The sequence below is a fragment of the Corapipo altera genome, unplaced genomic scaffold (assembly GCF_003945725.1).
Source record: "Corapipo altera isolate COAL_440 unplaced genomic scaffold, ASM394572v1 44, whole genome shotgun sequence".
Lineage (NCBI taxonomy): Eukaryota > Metazoa > Chordata > Aves > Passeriformes > Pipridae > Corapipo > Corapipo altera.
Window position 1 is genome coordinate 18,472,437 of NW_020884880.1, and position 23,376 is coordinate 18,495,812.

The window sequence follows — 23,376 nt, forward strand, 5'->3', positions numbered from 1 at the left end:
ACCACCCTTGACCAGACTGCAACCACCACCCTTGACCAGACTGCAACAGCACTCTCACCAACAGGTTTTCCCCTCTCCTTTTACTTTGGACTCAGGGGGCCCAAAGAACACCATTCTGTTCATGCCCCAGGGTGCTGGGTTATACATTTCGGTTTTGTGGGTTAAAACCAATTGTTTGTTTGTATAATCATACTTATTGTATTATTTTATTAAATTGTTATTCTGACTTATAATCTCTCTTTTGGGTTGAGTTCATTTCCCCTGCTGGTTTACCTTTAAACCAGCACAGGATGGTTTTGTTCAGCTTCTTATTAAATGGGAACCTACTAATTCATATTAAGAAGACCAGCTTCCTAGGAGTATCTTATTACAAAGAAATTAAATCTAAGGTATACCTCCAAGGAGATGTTATTACTTTAGCAAGGGAACACAGAGACTTTTGCAGACAGTGGCTCATCATTTAATGAATTAAAACTAGCCATAAAATCCAGAAGTCTGACTGCCTTCAAGTATTTTCAGAAAAAAATTTCCACATAATAGCTAGTTGCCAAGGCATACATCTGCATAGCACACTTCAAGCTTGCCTCAGTTTGTATCAGCACATACACGTGGAACTGGGTGTTTCCAAAAAAAAAAAAAAAAAAAAAGGAAAGAGTACAAAAAAAATATGTATTCTATGCAGATATTCTCTGGTGTATTGTCGCAGTAGTGGACTCTTGAGTTTCACAGCACATTGCAGGAGAGCTGACAGGAGCCACCGGGATGCTGAGAACAAGCATGAGGCAAGATCACTAGCTTAAGCCCTCCTGGAATTATACAATTACACATCATTTGGACAGCTGAGAACTTACTCTCTACAGAGGATACCCTGAAATTTATAATCCAAATCCTCATTAACAGTGAGATTACTATGCTTTCTACTGTACTATGTCAGTCATGGCTGGGCTTCGCGAACGAAGATTTGGGAAGGGCTCTACCCACATTTGTTGCAAGTGCGTTGGTGGCTGAAAAGGCCAATACGAGACAGACATGTCCGGTTGCAAAAGGCACAGCAGAAAGAGTCCTTAGGTGGTATATTCTGCAAGGCACGATTCTTTCTGCATTGTCTTTTCTCCTCAAGAGTGATCCTGTGTGCTTTCTCAAAAGCATCAGCAGCGTTATAGATGGTGTGTCTCCAGACCTCCTGATTGGAGGCCAGAGTAGACCAATGATGATGATCAATATGGCCAAGGCTGAGATGTTGTTTCAGGGAGTCCTTGTATCTCCTCTTCGGGGCTCCTCTCTTGTGGCAGCCGGTGGTGGCAAGTTCACCATAAAGCAAGATCTTAGGGAGGCGGTGTACTAGGTACTACTTCATTAATCACCCCACAGCCCTGATCTGCATACACTGATGAAGCAGAACAAGAGATGTGTGTAAAGCTTTTGAGTACTTATTGCTGGACTCAAAAACATCCCTCAGCAGAGAGGGATGAAAGTGACCATCTTCAAACAGACCCCCACAGAATTTCACTCCAATATGTATGACCATAAGATCAGCACACATATGGCAGTGAGCTAGGCTGGTGGGGTGGGTGATTTGATTTTTGGGAGTGAGGGGGTTGGGTTTTTACTCTTTGGTTTTCTTTTTCTTTTTGGGGGGGGGAGGGCATGTGGTATGGACACACACACAGAAGGATGAGGATAATTTCCTGAATTCAAACCTGCTCACGTTACAACATATTCCTCATCACTTGCCACATGTCTAAATGCTTTACAATCACTTGTACAAGTATGTTGAATCATAGAATGGTTTGGGTTGGAGGAGGACCTTGAAGCTCATCTAATTCCAACCCCCTGGTGGGGACAGGAACACCTTCAACTAGACCAGGTTGCTCAGAGCTCCATCCAACCTGGCCTTGAACATCTCCAGGGATGGGGTAATCTGTTCCCTAGGCAACTTGTTCCAGTGCCTCATCACCCTCACAGTAAAGAATTATTCCAAATATCTAATCTAAACCTACTCTCTTTCAGCTTTAAGCCATTCCCCTCGTCCTGTCACTACATGCCCTTGTAAATAGCCTCTCTCCACCTTTCTTCTAGGCTCCTTTCAGGTAATGGAAGGCCGCAATTAGGTCACCTTGAAGCCTTCTCTTTTCCAGGCTGAACAATCCAGTTCTCTCAGCCTTTCCTCATACGAGAGTTGCTCTATCTCTCTGATCAATTTTGTGGCCCACCTCCAGACTCACTCCAACAGGTCAATGTCCAAATACTAAAAATTCATCCTCTAGATTAATTTCCTAGAACAGGTGGCATAGAAGCAAACAGCAGATGAGTCCAGATACGAAATAGCATAATAAGGGGCAGATAATTTTATCTTGTTTGTATTGACATTATTTGAAGTACAGGCACAAGAAAGCTTTTTCCTGACAGCAAACTGGGGAGGAAAATAGAAAAGAGAAAAAAAAATTTTTAGAGTAAAACCATCCAATTATTCAGTTAGGGCAGAATCTTCAAATACAACCAAACCAAGCTACACCCACAAAGAACAGTTCCCTGACAAGACCACCAACTACCAGCAGCTAATAAATAAAAAAATTATTCTTACAATGAATGCTGCAATTTTTGAATATTTACATACATGTCTTTCCATAGGAAAGTGAAAGACCATGAATCTCACCAGTCCACATGAATTCAAGCCTTAACTCTTCACCTTCAGCTTTCCCTGTGCCTCAAATTCTCCATTCATATAACTGCATCCCAGTCAAATCAAGTATCTCTAAATAACTTACTCACATGTTTACTCTTAGAGTGAACAAAAATGACTACCTACAGATCAAAACTCAGCAAGCTATAATGGGAACGTAAGGCAATGTTTCCAACATTAGTAGCAGGCAACTGATACAGAAAGAGGAATCAGCACTCCGCTGGCCCATGACATTTCTTTTTAAAAAGAAGGCAGGAAGAATGGAAGTAAAGCTCCAGGTCTGCTAATGACCACTGCAATCTGAAGTAGGGCAGAATTTCATCATAAATTTTTAACTTGCTAAGTGCTGTAATATACAGAATATTCAGGAGCTGTTATTTGTAGATTATTTTAATAAAATGTAAAAAAAAAAATTCCACAAATTACATCTCCCAAGTTATGCTGAGTAACTGCAAGGTATCTGAAATCTACTTTTATCAGGCATACCAGTTAGCCTATTACCACTGTGACATGTTGAATGTCAGCTAGTCACCAGTGTATTAGGAAGCCTTGAACTTTGACAAATATCACCCTGTTTACTTCGGAAAAGTAGCATGACACACTATTACTTGAAAAGAAACCAAAAGTTCTGTGCTACTTTCAGTTTGCAGAAAGTACAGACAGTTGCAACCAAACAGAAAAGGTTCAACTACATAAAAAACAAGGCTGGACTGGTTGCAGCCATTGATGCTACACACATGAAGTCCTGAGCAAGGGGAAGCTACCCAAGCAACCTGTAATTGCGAAAGCAAGGTTCTTCAATAGAAGAACAGATGAAAAGATCCAAGAAATTGCTAGTGTCTTGGCTTTTGTGGCATAAAAGTTTTTGGTTTATTCAAAATTTTTTAAATAAAGGTGTAGAATGAGCTGAAAAAAAAAAATAATAATAAAAAAAAATCACTAGCATTGGTGGTTCAGTGGTAGAATTCTCGCCTGCCATGCGGGAGGCCCGGGTTCGATTCCCGGCCAATGCAAGTTGGTCCTTTTAGGGATGTGATTCTGTCCCTCTACTCTGCTCTTGTGAGACCCCACCTGCAATGCTGCATCCAGCTCTGGGTCCCCAGCACAGGAAGGACATTGACCTGTTGAAGAGAGTCCAGAGGAGGGCTACCAAGATGATGAGAGGGATGGAGCAACTCTCCTATGAGGAAAGACTCAGAAAATTGGGATTGTTCAGCCTAGAAAAGAGAAGGCTTCAGGATGACCTAATTGCAGCCTTCCAGTACGTGAAGGGAGCCTACAAGAAAGATGGAGAGAGACTATTTATAAGAGCATCTAGTGACAAGACGAGGGGAATGGCTTCAAACAGAGTAGGTTTAGATTAGATATTTGGAATAATTTTTTACTGTGAGGGTGGTGAGGCACTGGAACAAGTTGCCCAGGGAAGCTGTGGGTGCCCCATTCCTCAGGTGTTCAAGGCCAGGTTGGATGGAGCTCTGAGCAATCTGGTCTAGTTGAAGGTGTTCCTGTCCATGCCAGGAGGGTCTTGAACTATATGATGGTGCCTTCCAACCCAAACCATTTTACGATTATGTAATTCTGATTATAAGTAAACATGTATCTTAGTTAATATTAATTTCAGAAAGCTAACATTGCCAAGTTCTGTTTCAGTTTGTTGGGTGTTTTTTGACGTTTCTGTTTGGGTTTTTTTCCAGTTTAATCAGCTTATGGGATAGGAGACAGGACAAAGTGAGAATGACACCTCCCCCGTGGAGATCAGGATCTAGTTAGTCCAGCTCACCCTTACCATGAAGCCATATCTTAAATACGTACTTTCTTGCCAAAATTTCTTCCACTTTCCTCTTGCAATTCTCAAGTACAACAGAGTATCTTATATGTCTGAAAAGTCTAAAATAACCTTTATAAGAAAAGACATAATTAGACAAAAAACTCTCAGATCTTGAAACTTCTAGGAGCCAATCTAAGGTCCTTCAGAAGGGCCACTGAAGGGACATTTAAAAGGGGATCCACTTTGTTCCTTATTTGCCCTGCCTAACATCATGTAAAGCTATGCAGCTGAGCTCCTTTAGTTTCTGTTTAGAGAAAGCAAGTAGCTGATTTTCTGATGTACTAAGAAGTGTAATGTTTTCACTATGTCTCACTAGGAGGTTCTGGGAGAAATCAGTTTAAAGGTAAGGTGTTGATTCTGACACAACTGATTCATGTATGCCATCGCATATGATACTAATTTTACAGGTAAGTTCAGTTCACAAAATGCAAAGGGAAACCGAGACAGAAATCTAAAAATTAGCCAAAAAAAGAAAACCTAATTCATTTGTAGCTACTTCATGCTTTGTCTCAAGGATAAACTACTGATATTGTTTGTAGTATTTTATTATTTTTTCATTTTGTGAGTAACTATGTAGAGGACAATCTACAATACAGTACTTTTAAGAAAGGCCCACATACTTTTCTTGTAAAGAGAAAAAAATAATGCTTCAGGACTCTTATTGTAAATTTATAACTTGAGGGGCTATTTAGTAAGAAAAGCTGACCACATCCAACACATGGAAGGGAAATTAGTTCCTCTTGATTTGTTTAACACTTAGAATTCTCTGCTTTAGAGAATTTTAACATCATTTGCATGGGAGTTCTAACCAGCCAAGAACTACTAAAAAGGGTGCTCTCTGAAAATGCATTTTTAATTACTTTAAAATAAGCAACAGAAGTTACCTAGCTTCCTAATAAAGCCATAGACCACACTTCCACGCACCTTAATCTGTACACTGCCATCTAGTAGCACAAATACAAGTTAAAGATTGATTTTAAGTGAAATTGGAGCATGCACAACAAAGAACTTAGTCTTTTGGCTTTCACATTGACTTCTGGAAGAGAGACAATTATGCAGCCTTGCATAAAGTCTACCCATAAAAATTCTACTGCCACGATTTTCTTGTAAGGCAAATTTGAACTTGCAGAGTAAACTTACACCAGCCATGTTCCATGAGATGCAACTACAGCAATTCTGACCAGCCCTAGGAACTCTAAGGTTGGCATCCATAAATAAAAGTCATGGCCCTAGACACAAAGTCTCCGCCTGCATTCTCTGCCTGAACTTGAAAAGAGATTCAACACCTTTAAGATGTCCTTACAAACACAACTGATCCTTTTAACAGATAGAAAAATAAAATACCAAGTCAAATACACAGTAAACCAAACATTAAGACAAATACATAAAATACATCATCCAGATTGGACACCTAAGCAAAAGACCTTCCAGCAACATGAATCAAAAATGCTACATCTAATAGCTACAAGAACTTTACCTTAACATTTGTAATTCAGGATTTTACAGCTAGCAAGGAATTTTTAAATGCTGAAAAAAAAGCAAGAGTTGATCTAGACAATGGCAACTGCATCTGGCAACCAAATGAATTTTCTTCAAATATCGGATAAGTGAAAAAAAAAAAAAAATGGCATTATGTTTCTAACTATTTAGAAACTAAGTCTTGAGAATAACTATTTCTTCCTGATACTATCAAATCTATAGAGAAGTCATCTACACAGAATACAACAATTGCTTTTACTGTGACATATAAAATAAGAACAACATAGCTTACAGCCCTGGGAATGTGTTATCATATCAAGTAAATTTCTGCAATCAGATATCTTAATTACGTATGCATTAATACAACTTTAAATGTTCAATTGGGTTTTACTGGGGGTGAAGAACATCTTTACTTGAAGGGTTTTAGCAATTAAACCAAGCTTTCATCATTCCATGATTCCAAAAGACTGTGTTCTACCTCAAATTGATACAGAAGAGAGCTTGAAAAAATAAACACAAGATATATGAGGAAACAACTAAGAGCAGCAATATTGAAACTTTCTCACCTACTACCAAAAACAACACGTTAAGAAATATTTAAATAGGAAAAATTTGAATATACTTGTCCTCTAGGCAACTACTCATGTTTCTAATGATAAAGTTTCTCATCTGTCTAGATCATATGCATATTATAAGCATATCCATCCCTTTTTCCAGTGTTACTTCACCAAAGTCTGGACACATAGAAAGAAATTAACCTATCCAACAAATTATTTGCTTTTATTCTTACGTTAATTCACAGGACTGACTCTGCAGAAGAAAATCAACTGCCTGTAAACTAGGTTGGAAAAGTGTTACCAACAGCATGTTGTAAAGATCTCCCATGTACAAAAAAAACAGAATCAAACTGGCTTCTACTGCACTCTAAACTTAATCAAATGAGACTGTCTCTAAATTACAATAAGGTATTCAACTTTGGCAGAAAGTGGTACCTTTTTATTAACATTTGAATACACTTTGATATTTGGGGCAGCACGACATCATAGCTTCTGCTTATCTTAGCACCAACTTCAGAGCTTCTGTCTGAGATTTAATTCATTTAAATGGAAGCAATCATTTCATATCTGATTTAACCACCTTTTACAGACTTCCTCAAAAACTGAGGTTTCCAAAAGTATGTGTCTTTTCAATTTGAACCAACGTTGATTATCAAAATCAACATTAACAGAAGCATTATTTAAAAAAAAAAAAGCATATAAAGCAAAATCATTCAAGCAAAATGGGACAAATAAATTACTATTTTAAAATATTTATAACCAGGTCAACTGTCTACTAAAAGCTGTTTAGGTTGTCTGAGGTCCCTGTACATTGACAGGAACTCAAAGAAAGGGTAAGATGCCCTCTTCTCAGTGGGACAGAACAACTGTGCCAAAAGGAAGCTCCCCCATTAAAGGAAAACTGAACGATAGCTCAGCTTAAAGTTACAACACCTGTACCAGAACACTAGGGGGAACTTGAAAGCAGTACACATCAAAAATCTCTTGCATGCACTGATCCTGCCACTAACCCCCAATTTTCACTCATGGACAAGTGATTTAGATATGCAAGAGAACTTTTTTTCAGACAACTGAAGTCAAAGCACTTAAACATCTGAAATGTTGTCATACAGACTACAAAACAGGGGAAAAAAATGGTGTTCTGATAACCTCAGAAAGGAAGCTATTGTACAATAGTACAGACAACATCCATCATACTCGATTGTTACAGTTCTTCTAGTCTTTTCTATGAAAGAAAATTATCCAGCGGCTTACTCAAATAGCAAGAGAAGTATGTTAAACAAAAAGCAGTTTAAAAGGCTGCAATGCTTATTTACACTTAATGTTTAGGAAATGAAACAAAGGAAATAGTCTGAAGAAAAGTTTATTCTATGTATTTGAAGCTTGTTTCTACTTTTGACTCATTCCATAATGCAACTGGATGTTTGGTATATATGGCATATATAATGTTATTAGCAACTTACACATATTCATAAACATGTGTTCTCTCCTAAGTAGTATCATCTTGAACACACTACAAAACAGAAGAACTACACCACAATTCAAATTTTTGGAACCACTTTGTCAGCAGGCTTCACTTCTTTTCTAGGTCTTAATTTGAATATGCAGGACAGCCCCACACTTCTAAAAGCTCTAGAAGAACTAAGAAGCATTAGGAGACAAAGATAAGTATGCAGTTTTAAGAGATGTGATTAATTAGGAACATTCACTCCCTAACACTTTATAAGAAGGAGGATAGAAGAAGAGGTTGATGTAAGAGACAGTTCACTAGGGGCTTCCTGAAATTCACCCATTTTCTTTTTCTTTAAATAGCAATTCTGTTACTTTAATAGTTCTATGTACTTATCGACACTTTAAAGGCGTATTACATTCTGTAACTAAGCCTTCCAGAAAACCTCCATATTCTTTCAAATAGCCATTCATGTATTTTCCAGGCGTTGCCAACTAACTTGATTAAAGTCTTTTTTACTAATGTTATCAAAAGAACTGCCGATGCATATTAATAAATGCACAAACATTAGTTTGTTAGACTTGAAGATCTCAAAGGTATTTTCCAACCTAAATGATTCTTTGATTTCTATGATTTTAATGGAGACATATCAGTGCTTACACTTCTGAAGTGGAACATTCTCAACACTTTCTATTAATCAAGCATCAACTCAAATACAATTTTTCAAGCACTATCCTCTTCACCCAGATTTTATGAACAAACAGCAATACAGTCACAACACACACACACACAAAAATCCCTCTACTTAAGTTGCTTTAATTGGAAATTTATAGAACTGCAAAGGAAAATTCTAACTATTGTAAATTAGGAAGCCACTGAAGGAGCCATTTGCAACAGGATAATACTAAGAAGCCATGAATGTAACTCACCCACCACATGACACTGCCTTGACAATCAGGCACACTAACACATCATGAGCAGGCCTTGAATTACAGGCCTCTCTATTACACTAACAGAAACACAAAAAAACAGTCACCAGTAAATATTTAAAAACAGAAACCTAACATAGCCTTCACTTGCAAGGGAAGATAAATGGCTAAATCCTCGACTTCTCTGTTGTGCTGTAGCCATATTCTCTAGCACTTTCTATGATTAAAAGATGTCTTGGTTGTTCTCAAGTGCGGTTTTAGAACACCATGACAGGACCACATCCAATTATTCAGTTTAAAGCAAGTAATTCTGGCTGTTTCCTTCCATCTAACCTCTGAACAACTCTGATATAAATCATTGTTCCCATTAATAAGACTTCTGTCAAACTACTTGCTACAAGTAAATTAAACACATTAGCTTACAGAATTAGTAGAGGACACTTAACAATGACCAGCTTTCTCATCTACAAAGAGTTCCATGACCAACTGCACCAAGAGCTTTGTTTCTTTTCCATGGGCTCATTTAGTCTTGTTCTTTTACTTGTAACAAACAGTTTCTGGGTTTGGACTTTTTATGACTTAGATTGATATAGGATTATTGACCTTGTCATCAGATAGAATATAAAGCATGTAACTTATTTGGAACTTTTGTCCCTTCTGGTGATGCAAAATTAGGAGATAACTGCTTATGACTGTCTCAAAGCATGATCACAATGTATCTCAAGGAGGAAATAGGATTATTCTTATAGGTTCTGCAATTCCTGGTACTTTGAGGCCATCTGTCAACTCAAAACCATTTCAGCTGGAAAAGGCCTCCAAGATTATAGAATCCAACCTTTAGACCAATCATAAAGAGATAAGGTTAAGGACAGAAGTCAGGCGCACCTCCTCCTAACAAAGAAAAGCACTGGATACCAAATAGTAAACCAAAATAGAAGGGGAAAGGTGGAACTACAGCCTTGTAGTTCCTTCAAGATGCCTAAAACTCATCTCTGTTGCTTGCTGTTACACATGAATTTTCCATGGAATGCTTGAGAATTACCTTGACCACAGAGCCTACAGAAGGACACCACCCAAATTTCCTTCACCCCATATCACTCCTCACAATAAACCACTTTCTTGACCATTATTTTAATGATTCCTATATAAGCAAGAGGAGGTTGAAAGCAATTCCTAGATTATTCTCCTCTTTTCTATCTTATACTTCAGGAATACTACTAGACTTAAATGCTTACTGAGGATCTGTTAGTGAAGTATTAGACTTGTACAAGACAAAAGTATTTTGAGACAGAGTTCTACAGGAGACAAGTTCTGCAAATTAAGGTCACATCCATTCTTTTCTGTAACAATATAACTTCTTCCATTTAAATTTAGTACATCTTAAACATAAATGCACACAATGTTCACCAATAAAGAGACATTGTTCAGTCCTCATTAAATTGTACAGCATATTGTATTCATTCATGGCATTTGGGTGGTTTTCTTAGCAACTCTCAAGATGGGGGGAGAGAATTTTTTTTCTGTCTTCACCCAAGAGCCTGTTTTATACCACGAAACAGCTGAAGCAACAAACAGGTTCTCCATATCATGAACATACACAAAACTATTTACAGCCTTACTTACAATTGATCCTCTGAGCTTGACAAGAAATAGTAGTAATGCAGGCCACAACACATAAGTCAATATGCCATCTTGGAATTATGTATTCTTTACTCTTCAGTAGAAATTAAAGCATGTTGTACATTCTCATTTTACTTCCAGAAACAAGCATGCATACATACCCTTTCTGTCACTTCTGCCAGTACTCAGCTCCCCAGCTGCAATCCCCTTGGGCTCTCAACAGCTTTCACAGCACCTGACACCTGTACTGCCACTGTCCGTGTCTCTCATCAGCTCCTGCCACCTCTGCAGCTTCTAAAACAAACTTAAACCTCTCTTTGGAGATACTGCCAGCATTCTCTAGAAGCTGTTTCCGAAAACAGATGGATCCCGGGTGCCTTCAGTGCCACCAAGTTCACCTTCTGGCTACCGACCTCCCCCAGCACCTGGAAGTGGACACTTGTGACTTTACTCAAAATATGCCCCAGTGGTAATTTCAACTCAAAGTATTCTGCAACAAAGACTACAGCCTCAGCTGTTTGAAAATTCCTTATCTAAACAGTAGTCATAGCCAAAGACAAAAAATGCCTTTTGTCAAAAAGTTAATTATTTGTGAATGCATTAACCCCCAACATAGTTTTCAAAGTGAAAACTTTGCATCCCTCCCCCAAAGAAAACACAACTACACAGTTGATATATGTGGACTAGCAAGGGCACACCACTTGTACAGCATTTGGAATACAGCCTGGGAAACTAGACCTGGTTTGAGAACTACTGTTTCAACATGCAAATGTTCATCTTCTACATTGCCTCCAGGATCCGGAAGTTTATACTCATCACACACCCCGCCTGGGCTACTGTAAATGCAAACAACAAACCACTGAATGTGACAGAGAGAAATTGGTTATCTTATTTAACAAAGCAGCGTATTCCAAGTTATTTGCTGTATTAGGATTAGCTAAAATCCCATATGCCAAGTGGGTTACAGCACATCAGCCCCATCACCAGCAAGAAAAGACAATTAACTTTCCTGTTTGCCTGGCTTTTCAAAAGGTTCTGTCAATGCAAAGCACAGAATACAAACAGTAGGTATATTCTTTCACCTTGAGCATAACAAATTTCCTCCGTTCCCTACTTATGTTTTGCCTTCATTTATGTCTTTGTTGCAAGGCAACTCATTTGTGCTTGAGAATTAAAGCCTCAGACTAATACTACTTGGCTTCACTCAATACAATATGGCCATCTTCTTCCTGAACTATAAGCCAACAGGCTTACCTACCAAGCACAGTTGCAATATACAAACGTTATAAACTGGAAACTGTGTCTATAAAATGCAATTTATGTACCTTTAATCATGTCAAACAAAATGTTCTGTTTGACAAATAAGGTTTTTTATCACGTCAAACAAAATCATTTGGTGAACAGCTGTTCCATTAAAAAAAAAAAACCAACAAAAAACAAACAAGCCAGCATCCTACCCCTATTTAATTTGTTCTCCTTCTCAGTGATCAGATTGGTAATTTTTTGGGGGGTGTGTCCTGTTCTAGATGCTAGAGTCTATAATTTTACTTAGTTTGAAAATAAGTGTTCCTTCCATTGACTTTAAGGAAAAACACTCTCAACTTCTCAATAAACTGATCTTCCTCAGCTGAAGCTCTATCTACAGCATGTGCGTATAAAACAAGGCCCACGAATATTTATCCTTACAACACACAGAATCATGTAAAGTTACAGATTTCAGTAAAAGCAATCAAACTTGATCTAGCAAAGTACATTACACAATACGCTGAAAAAAACCTCTGGTCATGTTTCTAAAAAAATGTAAAGCAATTGCAAGCATTTTGTATAACAACAGCAGTTAAGGCAGGTGATGGATGGCAACACTGATGAAAAAAAAAAAGGTTGTTCTCCCTTTTTTGATTGACATATATCAGCAGTTTTTAAAACACAAGAATTTCCACAAAAATCAGTTAGAATAGCTTTAATCAAATTGATTGTATTTACAATCTAAAATTAAAACTGTACAATACCTGGTTTTGTAAACTTAATTTATAAGCTGAAACATGTCTCTCCATTCTATCATTATCTCACTATCTACAATTCAACCAAATATCAATTCCAAGAGTATCTGCCTTCTTAATTTCTTTTTTGATATCTCTCAGTGGCACGCAAGCGCAGCAATATTAATAAAAAAAAAAAAATCAAGCTGAAAAAGGAAAGGATCTCTACTACTCTTGGGGTTTATCACTTCCTTAAATGAGTCATAACAATCATCAGATGCTATCTGTTTGTTTTTATATAAACTGTTTTAAAATTCATGGCTGGTAGGGTGTAGTTATTTGACAAACAAAATTAAGAATTTACCACCAACAGTAACACCAACTGTGGCTAGTCACTGAGAAGTTTCTCATTTCCTTTTTTGTACACAAAGTCTGTCTGGAAATATGTCTGACATGTTAAAGAAATGCATGTGCTTACATAATAGTATATCCTCACAATGGTGCTATACAAGCCAAAGGAAAAAAAAAATCCAAAAATCAGTAGCCTAAAACAAGCAGTAAGTTTAAATACATTTCCAATAGTCTTTTCTAAATAGAAACAAAGAAGCAATAAATCTGGCAGCAGTCTAAATAATTCTACATTATTGTTTAGAAATGTAATTGAAGAGCTCAGTCCTTTGACTTCACAAGTTAGTCAGAGAACCCACAGCATACCTTCTTTTAAGTGTTTTTTCTCAGGAGCAACTAGAAAAGATGATCTGGTTTTGTCTAGCCCTACTAAGTCCCAGTAGCATTATTCAGTTTAAATCCCGCTATAAAAGAGACACAGATGAAGAAAAAAATTCCTAGAACATAGACTTAAGCTGCAGTGTTTCCACCTACAATAAATTATGTTTACAGATATTACAGACAGAGAAAGAGAAGAAAATTTAGGCTTTTCAACTGAAGCATCTCCAATATGGCAGAACTGCCTCCCACCTACACAATGAGGTATTTATTAAATGTGAAGGTAAGTGAAAGAGATATATATTATTACAGGCTCATGACCTGGCAAAACATGAACAGGAAAATCTGTGTTTGGTCCCTTCAAGCAGAGAAGCCAAGAAATTATGCAACATCAGCCAACGCAACAGCACCAGCCAAATAAAAACTTAAATGATTACTGTTAAAGAACAGCTGCCTTGAAGAAATGGCAGTTATTACAGGTAAGTTTACAATACTGAGTTGTTAAAATAATATTGATGTGATATACCTATCAGAAACCAACTGCAAGTAGAATAAAACATTCGCATAAATGTGTATTTTAAACCCATACTGTGAACAGAACTAGATGATAAAGTTTAATATTTTCACGACTTAAACCCCTGTGCAGTGCATCCATCTCCCAGGGCTCAGACAAGAGAGGTAGCTAACCAGTGTTCACAAAACTAAAAAGGGCCCTGAAGCACTGTTCAAGTTTGTGCAACATGTTACAAGGTGAAGTTTCCAACAACTGCCAAATTAACTGTCCCTTGCACATCAGAGATCTCAACTTCAAGAACTGCACAGGGAGGATGTCACCATGCAGGTGTTGGCCTGAAGGAAGCACCCACTGCCCCTCCCTGGTGCTGTGGATCACAGTGTCCTCCCTCATAGGATGGTGGTGTGCTGTCTTTGAGGTGCTGAGTGGCCTGGTGGAAGACCTGCAGGAGGGGATGAACACACTGCACAACAGGAAACATAAGCAGGAGGTCCTGGGAAGTCTGATGCTTTTTGAACACTGTTTTGTGAGGACCAAGGCTCATCCAATCCTCAAACTACTGCACTTTCCCGCTTATCCATATGGACACCACTGACATTTCCAAAATGCAACTACTGAGAAAATCAAGAGTGACTACTGAGCACTGCGGGCAAGGTGGCTGAGGTGGTGTTTCTCAGTCTCTCCAGTGAGAAGCAAAAGGCTCAGGGTAGAGTAAATACATTCAGAGGGTCAGTTATTAGCAGAACTTTTACAGCTATGACCACAGGAACTTCTTTCGGGAATAAGGATTCATCTGACAAAGTGTGGCAAGAGTACTCTTGTACTCTTGTCACCAGGCACAATAAGCTTGTGAATAAGACTTGTCACATTGAGAGAAGTGAAGACAAGGGCAACACAAGACAGAAGGTTCTCATACTTCCCTTGTAAAGCAGCCTGTCTGTAGGCCCGTCTCAAGTACATGTACACAGCATGGGAAGTAACAGGAGAACTTAGTCCATGCACCATTGCAGAGCTATAACCTCACAGGAATTAGTGTGATGGTGGGACAGCTCACATGGCTGGAGTGCTGCAATGGAAGGACAGAGACTCTTTAGAAAAGCCAGCCTGCGAAGGTAAAGAACAAGGGTTTCAATCCATGCAAAGGGCTGTTTGCAACACACGCTGCTTTACTTGGAATGAGTGACAAGGCATTTGAGAGCTTATAGGAAAGGATCAGAGAATAGTGCAACATGGCTGACTTTGTACTAGATGCCTCCTACAGACCTCCTGATCAAGGAGGGGCAGTAGAAAAAGCCTTCATTTGAAAGCTGAAGGAAGCTTCATGATTGCAGACCCTGGCACATACTAGGGCCTACAACCATTAGTATCTGCCAGTAGGGTACAGCCAAATACAAGCACTCCAGGAATTTTCTTGAGTTTGTTGAAAATGATTTCTTGATGCAAGTCATCAACGAGCCAACTAGTAAACATGCTCTGCTGGACCTGTTGCTCACAAACAGAGAAGAAACAGATAGAAACGTGGAAGCCAAGAGCAGCCTTGGCCACAGCAGCCATGAAAATTGTGAAGTTTAAAGTCTTAAGAGAAGTGAGAAAGACAAACAGTACAGCATACAGTGCAAGACCCAGTAGATACAGTTGCAACATGACACTCAGGAGAACAGGTTTCAGCTTGTTCAGGGATCTGCTCAGTAGAATGTCCTGGAAGACTATCATGGAGGGTGAAGGGAAAGCCCGTGAGTGCTGGCTGATCTTCAAGACCAACCTCCTCAAAGCACAAGAGGAACCATTCCTGCATGTAGGAATTCAAGCAGGCCTGACAATGAACCAACGTGAAAGAAAAGGGAACCTGTGGCTGAGCTCAAATGCAAAACAGAGAACATGAAAAGTGGAAGCAGGTGTGGGAGGAATACACAGACATTGTCTAATCGCGCAGGGGTGGAGTTAGATAATCCAGAGCTCTGCTGTGGTTGAAACTAACAATGGATGTGATGGGCAGTATAAAGAGGAGAACACATATTTTGATTTTTTCCTCTGAAAGTGAAGTTATACAGAAAAAAGAGAAAAAAGACCTTTGTACAACAAGGTGTTATACACATCAGCATCTGCCAGACATCCTTTACTTAAAAATATAAGAGAAAATCTGAAGAATCAGGGCTTCTAAATGCAAACTTGAAGTCTGATCAGTTAGCAATAAACATGATTTAGTAGCTGTACTAGCTTACTCATAACCCTGTCTAAAAGAAAGAAATCGCACATGCTTCCACTTAGCATGATTTTTGAGATCCAGAACACAGCAGCCTGAATCTCTTGACATGGCAAAACAATTCTTGCACTGAGAAGCAATCACAGTCGAAAAATGGACACCAAATGACATTCTATTGCAACACCTCTATGAATACAGGTTTGCTTTAATGTCTTTCTGTTCTTTGGTAACAAAGATATACACACAAGGCAGTCTGATTATTGATTTTCTAGTCTGATGATAATATGCTAATGAAACAGTCATGGTGTTTAGAGGCAGCATTTTTTGTTGAAGCAAAGTCTTAACTATTTTCTAGCAAGGAATCACTGGTATCATTACCCTTGCCACAACCTAGGTACTCACAATAACTTAGCTGCCTTTTTCTTCATCTCAAAATAGATCCCAGTCAAGACACAGCCCGCATATATTTAGCAGACATTAGTCATGGAAAATGCAGAGGAATCAGTCTAGTGCAACAATGAGCAAGGGAAAAAATAAATCTTCACTTTACACTCTAGGGAAGCATAGTTTTTCAAGACATTCTTTCCACATACACACTCTTATTACACACATGCCCCCATAGTAAAAAAGATAATAACTGAAAAAAACAGTGAAGTTTTCATATGATTCCTCAGTTCACTCCACCTGAAAGCAGACATCAGCTAACAGATCATCGTAGTACAGCTGCACTGTAGAAAGAACAGTAGCAAAGGGCAGAGTAGGTCAAACAGCAGAATTCCAACATAGAGGGGATGCTCCTCTGTAACTCCCACTTCCTCTCAACAGCTTCCACCCACATGCCTCATTCACAGGAAGCTCCAGTTTGCTTGGAGGCAGACTCCAGACATTCTGTTAAACTGGAGCAACAGTGTGACAACAGGTGCCTAATCTGGAAACATCTACTTAAGTTTAAAAAAAACCTTCAAGTGTGTTTTTAAGTTTAAAAATATTCTGATATTTCAGAATACTATCTTAACCATACTCCAAGAAGGTAAGTCTAGATGCCTTCCAGCACAACTATGAAAAATATCAGTATTCATTCCAAATCAGCTGTAGAAAATTTAAACTTCCAATTAGTTTAAGTTAAAAAAAAAAAAAATACACCCACACCTTACCAGAAAAACAAACAAAATAATCAAAAAAACCCAAAACGCTGAGTCACAAGAAACCTCAAAATCTCTCACAGTAGGATTCTGGGAAAGAAGGTGACATACCTATACCTCACAAAATACCATATATTGAGAGAGTTCAAATAAAGATTTGAATAAGGTCCCATTCTTCAAGCTGACATTGTGTTAATCAAACATAACCTTCAGAGCAGAAGACAAAAGAGTAGGAGAAAGGGAAGGTCTAATACACTACTAAGGGCAAATAGTCAAACTCCAAGAAAAACATAAATATACCTTTTATAAAAGTGGATGCTAAAGGAGAATACAGGATGATACAATGAGTTCAGCACTGTGAATACTTCTGCTAAAACAGGACTTGCTAGAATTAATAAGCAAGGAGTATTTCAAGGTTATGAAGCACTCCAGCATTGCTGAAATAAAACAACTGGTGCCAGTATACCCAAATAGGACAACCATTTCATTACACAGCTCTGAGTCAATTTAGTTTAAGGCACTGGAGTAGGGAAAACAAAACCTCAGCTTGAGCTAACAGCCTTTCCTGGGCAGAAGTCGCAAGAGCCTCCAGACTGTCAGATATACAGATATACACCACTACGGATCAATATTCCAAAACGTTACTTCAGGCAACACAAGATGTACAAAGGCTGTAGAGCTCTACTCATGTGACACTGGACAATTTACAGAGATAACTGTAATTCCCATTAAGAGCAAGCATTCACTTTTTTTTCCTCCACATTTATAAAAATGGAATAGCCTTCCTGCTATACAATCCTGGCCCTGTTATTTTAAGAATAAAACACTTAGTCTTATCTGTAGGTAAAGAAATTATTAAAACCACCGTAAACCATACGCTAAAGATAAAATGACTGAAAAGACTTGAAGAAACTAAGTTTTCTAAACTTAGACAAATAGGCACATTGATATGTAACTAAAGTGGCTCCATCTACTGGTTAAAATACGCATTTTCTTTGTTATGACACTACTGCAGCAAATTTAATTCCCAGTGAAACAAGGAACTCCGAGGGTAACAAACACAAACTAACATAAGACTCTTAGACAGATAATCCCTTCTAATAACTGTTGAGATATGCTGGCAAGGTAGATTCGGGATGCTTGCATAATTAATGTTTAGTCTCAATAATACGAAAAGGAGCTCCTAAAATGTAAAGATCGACATTTTAAACACAACTGTTGCACTATATCAAAAATAATGCTGTAGTATTTTCACTTACTGGTAATTGTGCAAATGTAAATTTAGAAATACATATTTAAGAACATTGTAAGATCATCTGTAAAATAATCTAAAGTCTCATTTTTGCATTCAGACACTGGTCTACTCCATTAAGTAGTACATGGTGCTCAAATTCATCCACTTATATAAAAAAACCTCATTTGAGCCTCACTATTCATATTACTATTTCAAAATATTAGCTGGACAGCTACCCTCATTTTAGCAAAACATTTGATTTGCCCTTAAACTTTATCATTCCAGAATGTGCTATATCAAAAGCCTGCAGTATTCTTTGGAGACCCTCTCTAGCTAAATTCAAGTATATTCAAAGTTATACTCTTTTTATCAATCACTGGTTATAGGGCAGTTCTATTTACTAAGTATGACTACTACTTCAGGGCCACTAAAGGTCCTGTGGAACAGATATCCTTGTGTAAGGACATCAATATTCAAAGGCCAACAACAATTATGGTGACATGTCAAGTCACCTGCAGAAGCAGATCAATCACATGGATATAAAGGAACAAATACTCAACTTGGTACACCTTATAGCTTATTTTGGAGAGTAAATAGAACTACTACAATGAAGCTTAATGAAAGTTCTCAAGTAAGACATCAAGTTTCTGACAGCCATGGTAACTTTTCAAGAACTCAAAAAGACTGCCGGATATGCACTTAACAGCAGCTTACAATACTCTAATCCAGAGGCCCACTACATGGTGCAAGCTGTACAAGGCATGTACCATACCCAAACAGCACAACACAGAAAAGCAGCTTGTGTCTCCAGTCATAGATTCAAGACTGCAAGGCTGCAAAGCTAGTACAATTCTCTCTGATCAGGGCTATTTAGCTAGGACACTGTCACACAACTCTTAACTGTATTGCTTTAACTTGTGCAGAGCATGTGTTCAGCCAGATGCCACAAACTTGTGGGGGAGGAGAGTTTCCTGCACAGTCCTCAATTATGCAGTACAAACATACCCTCAGTTGCCCTTGTCCAACCATAAAGGGAAAACACCAGTTCAAGCTTACTATGTTAATGTGAAAAAAAATCTATATTCACCAGCATAATACTCTTCAGACCTGTCATTTGACTTAACATAACAAAAGCCCCATGTCAAATAAGAAGGCAGCAGATGAAAGTACCTGTAACCCAGCTGACAATGTGCATGCACAGCTGTTAAAAAATAAAAAGCAGCAGACAACCACATACCCACTTCAGAAAAAGTACAAGGACATTAATGCCCTCTTCAGTGAGATATGGCAGACCACAGTACTTTACTGCTTTGATTAGGAAAGCCAGAAGGAGAAGCTGGAAATACACCCTTCTCCAACAGAGCCACTTTCAGTTCTATCATTATCTACAGTAGAATTAGTGATAAAAACAGATGTGCTTCATCGAAAGAAAGAGAAAACACAAGCCCATTACTTAGCTATACTGTATGGTCTACCTTGTCAACATTTTGAGATACATGAAATAGTATCAAATACCAAAGGAAAAAAGTTTCCATCTATTTTTTTTTAAGGTAACAAAGTATTTTGAAAATACTACCTGCAAATACCTAGAAACAGAACGGCAATATATTTTCCTTTAGATGCTACTTACAGTTGCAAAGAAGCCCACCAAACTACACAGTAATGAACAGCATAATGACAAAACCTAGAAGCTAGATCTAAGATTGCTGGTATCAAGCTGGTATCAAGCATTTTAATACCATTATTGTAATTGTCAAACTCACCACTGTACAGAAAACAAACTGCCATGTTCCACTCCTATTTAAACAAACCCAACAAGAATTACCATAAGTAGCTGCTGAGGGAAGAGGCAAAACAAGACAAGCGTATAACAGCTCCTCCTTACACTCTCACAACCTCCAGCTGTTTTCAAAGTCAGACTTCCCGAGGCTGTTGCTCATCTATTTAAAAACCTCAATGTATTTGTCTTCCAATGCTTGTCCAACCTCCCCTTAAGTCCACAAAAACTTTTTGTGTACACATTGTATAACAAGTATGCCTGTGAATCCCTACACTGAGTAAAGAATCATCTTGTTTGTTCTGAACTAAGCATCTAACTCTGATTTGACTGTGTGCCTCCTCTTCCATGTCCACCTACTCTCTCCAAAGCAGCTTTATAGAGCCTGACCATATCACTGTGCCATCATTTCTACCAGGGTGAGAACTCTTAGACTGTTGAATTCATTTTTGTCTTTGAACTAATTCATGTTTTGTTGCCCTTTAGTGAAGGTTTTCCAATAATAATGTATCTGTTCTAAGATGAGGGGCAAAACAGCTTACAGTATGAAAGGACCACAGATTTATGCAGTTCCATGTCTTTTTCCTATTGTATTACCAGATGTTCTGATTATCAGTTGCTCTCTGGTTGTAATAACTATCAGGTATTTACTTCACCTCCCCCTTCCAACTTCCATGTACACATCGCCACCCAGCAGGTTCCTCAAAATACCAAAGTCCTAAACACTTGATGATTCTCTTCTTTAAGACTGGACCTAAAATACAAAACAAGCAAGGTTACAGGATATTTTATACTTTTGATTAAATAAACGGAGGGGGAGGGGAACATGTGACTGACAGAAGCACTCCTCCATATGAGAGGCACCAGAACTTAACACATAACATATCTAATACTATATGAACACAGAAACAACACTGGACGAAGGAAGAAAATTTTAGGGAGCTCTTTGTTTGATTATGCTCCTGTACTTTTAAGCCACTGCACTGAAGTTCTTAAATTTGATTCACACTTTTCTACAAAGTCCTTTCATCCTACTGAGATGTTTATCTCTGAAAAAGCTATGCATATGTAAGCAGTTTCAGCAAGCTTTGCTATCAGGAAGGTGGCCTGTATTGTCAAGAAACACAGGATTAGAAAAATTAAGTCAAGCTGTATTGTCAAAAATACTCGTATTTTGGATTAAGTAGCTTCTGTGTATCTAAAATTACACCTCTCCCATACAAAACCCACAACAAATCCAATATTGTGCTATACTATGTAACTGCCCAAGATCAGCATGTTCTGTCTTTTCTGTAAGCCATTTACCTGTTGTGTTTTCCACAGAAATTCCTTTTTTCTAGTTCTGGCACTGAGGTCAGGCATTGTTGTTGCAAGGAAACCAACATGGACCACTTCTCTGAGCACCTCTGTTTAAAACACCTACATCAAAAATGACCATGCAACAGCACAGCAGCTTTTGCATCTGTCCCAAAAACCCAATTAATTTCTGTTACAACAGAACCTAATGACTCCTGCCAGGCCTGACAAATGTGCTCAAGACACACTGACTTTCACATCATCTGCAATCCTCTTTTTGTTTGGATTCACCTGAGCGTAACCATTACTATCTTCAACTTTAACCCCACACTTGAAGCCCAGAGTTTTTGCATCTTGCTCCACAAAGCCTAGCATCTCTTTACTACAGGGGAGTATTGTCCTGCCAGCTCAGAAGAGACACCTGATACAGAGGAGTAATGTAGTTTTAACATGAATTAAGCCTATCAAGCAGTCTGCTCTTACCCAGAATTTATCTTGAACAATCTAACATAAATTGGGAATATGCCTTTTGGGGGCAGTGACACAGTGGAGAAGTGGTCTGGAATAGATCTGCAAAACACTGACTTCTGAAGTCAACCTACAAAGACTGTAACATTTGCAAAATCCATGGACCTTTGAACCACTAAATTATCAACACTCTTGTTATAACAAAGGAAAAACACACTGAACATACTGATGTCACAGGAAGCGAATACTTCATTAGACTGCCAATTTTATCAAATGTGACTCAAGTCTCTCCTTGAAGAGTAACAGAAAAACGATGAAAACGCATGTGTTTTCAGTATTATTTCTCTGTCACAGTACGCTGTATGTTACAAACTACACAAGCCTCCTCTTCAGGCACTGTAGACAAGGTGCTGTGCGACACCTTTTCGGAAAAGGCCCTGAAGGAGAACATCAGAATAAGAGCTCAAAGGCTCATTAACAAAATCCAGACCTTGAGTCATTCGAAGGGAGGGGAAATTACAACCGTGGAACCACATGTATTTTTCAGTAGCACAGGAAGTAAGGCAACACATGCCTGCTTTACTGAGCCACCGGTCCGGGAAGGAAACGAACCCTCAGCTCCGTGCTTTTACCCATCTGCCCTCCAACAACACTCCCACCCGTAGGATTAGACACCCGTCCCCACCACGCCGCCGTGCACCTCGAGGGCGAGGGGAAGCTCGCCGCTTGCCATGTGTGCGCACTTCTCCCTCGCCCAGGAACTCGTCAGCGAGCGGGGCAGGCAGAAAGGCGAGGCCAGGGGCGGCCGCGCCGCCCACCGCCGCCGCCGCCGGCACAAGCCCCGTGGGGCTCTCACAAAGGAAGGCGAGGGGGGCGGAGGGGGGGATCCGTGCAGACGCGGCCGCCGAGCGCACGGAGCCCGCGGCCGAACAAAGGGCTCCGGCCCCGCGCTGGGGGGGCCGGGGGGAGGTGAGACACGGCCACGCGGCCGGCATGCGGGCACGCCGGGCGACAGCGGCCGAGACCCCCCGCCCGCTCGGGCACCGGCGGCGCCGGGGGTCGGGGGAGCCACAGCGGGGTCCCCGCCGTGTCCCCCGACAGAAGGGGGGCGGGACGGCCCCTGCGCGGCTCTGCCCCGCGGCAGCCCCTTTGTGCGCCCCCCACCGCACCGCACCCCCGCGTTACCGTGGTGAGCAACGGTCTCATCTGCTCGCCCGCCCGCTCCTCTTCCATCGCGGCCCCGCCGAGATCGCCCGGGAGCGAGAGAGAGCGAGAGCAGGGGGCGCGGAGGGACAGGCGAACGGCGAGCCGGAGCCGGACGCGGGGGCTGCGCTGCCTGGCGGAGGGAGGGAGGGAGGGAGGGCGGGCGGCGCCGGTGCCCTCGGGACGGGGCGGCCGCGACTGCTCCGCCGCGCCGGGGGCTGAGCCCGGACCGCCTCGGCGGCGCGCCCGCTGCCCCCGCCCCGCGCCGCCGCCCGAGCCAATGGGAGG

The 23,376-nt window shown here is 39.8% G+C and overlaps 1 protein-coding gene and 1 non-coding gene across 11 annotated transcripts in view; one reads left to right on the forward strand and one right to left on the reverse strand.

The window, feature by feature from the left end:
- The window catches only part of SLC4A7 (solute carrier family 4 member 7), a 93,754-nt gene extending 70,485 nt beyond the window's left edge, over positions 1–23,269 (reverse strand). For 7 of the 10 annotated variants that reach the window (XR_003526984.1, XR_003526983.1, XR_003526982.1 and 4 more), the window contains exon 1: positions 23,071–23,252. Coding sequence is in view for 6 of the 10 variants with exons in the window: in XM_027639076.1 (XP_027494877.1) it covers positions 23,071–23,118 (48 nt within the window). In the remaining 4 variants the exon portion in view is untranslated. Of the gene's footprint in view, positions 1–22,585; positions 22,634–23,070 lie in introns of those variants that run through there. The other 3 variants (XM_027639080.1, XM_027639081.1, XM_027639079.1) reach the window with 3 other exon arrangements.
- On the forward strand, positions 3,626–3,696 carry TRNAG-GCC. Its single transcript has one exon. It is a non-coding gene; the product is annotated as a tRNA-Gly (tRNA).
- Positions 23,270–23,376: the final 107 nt, after the last annotated feature.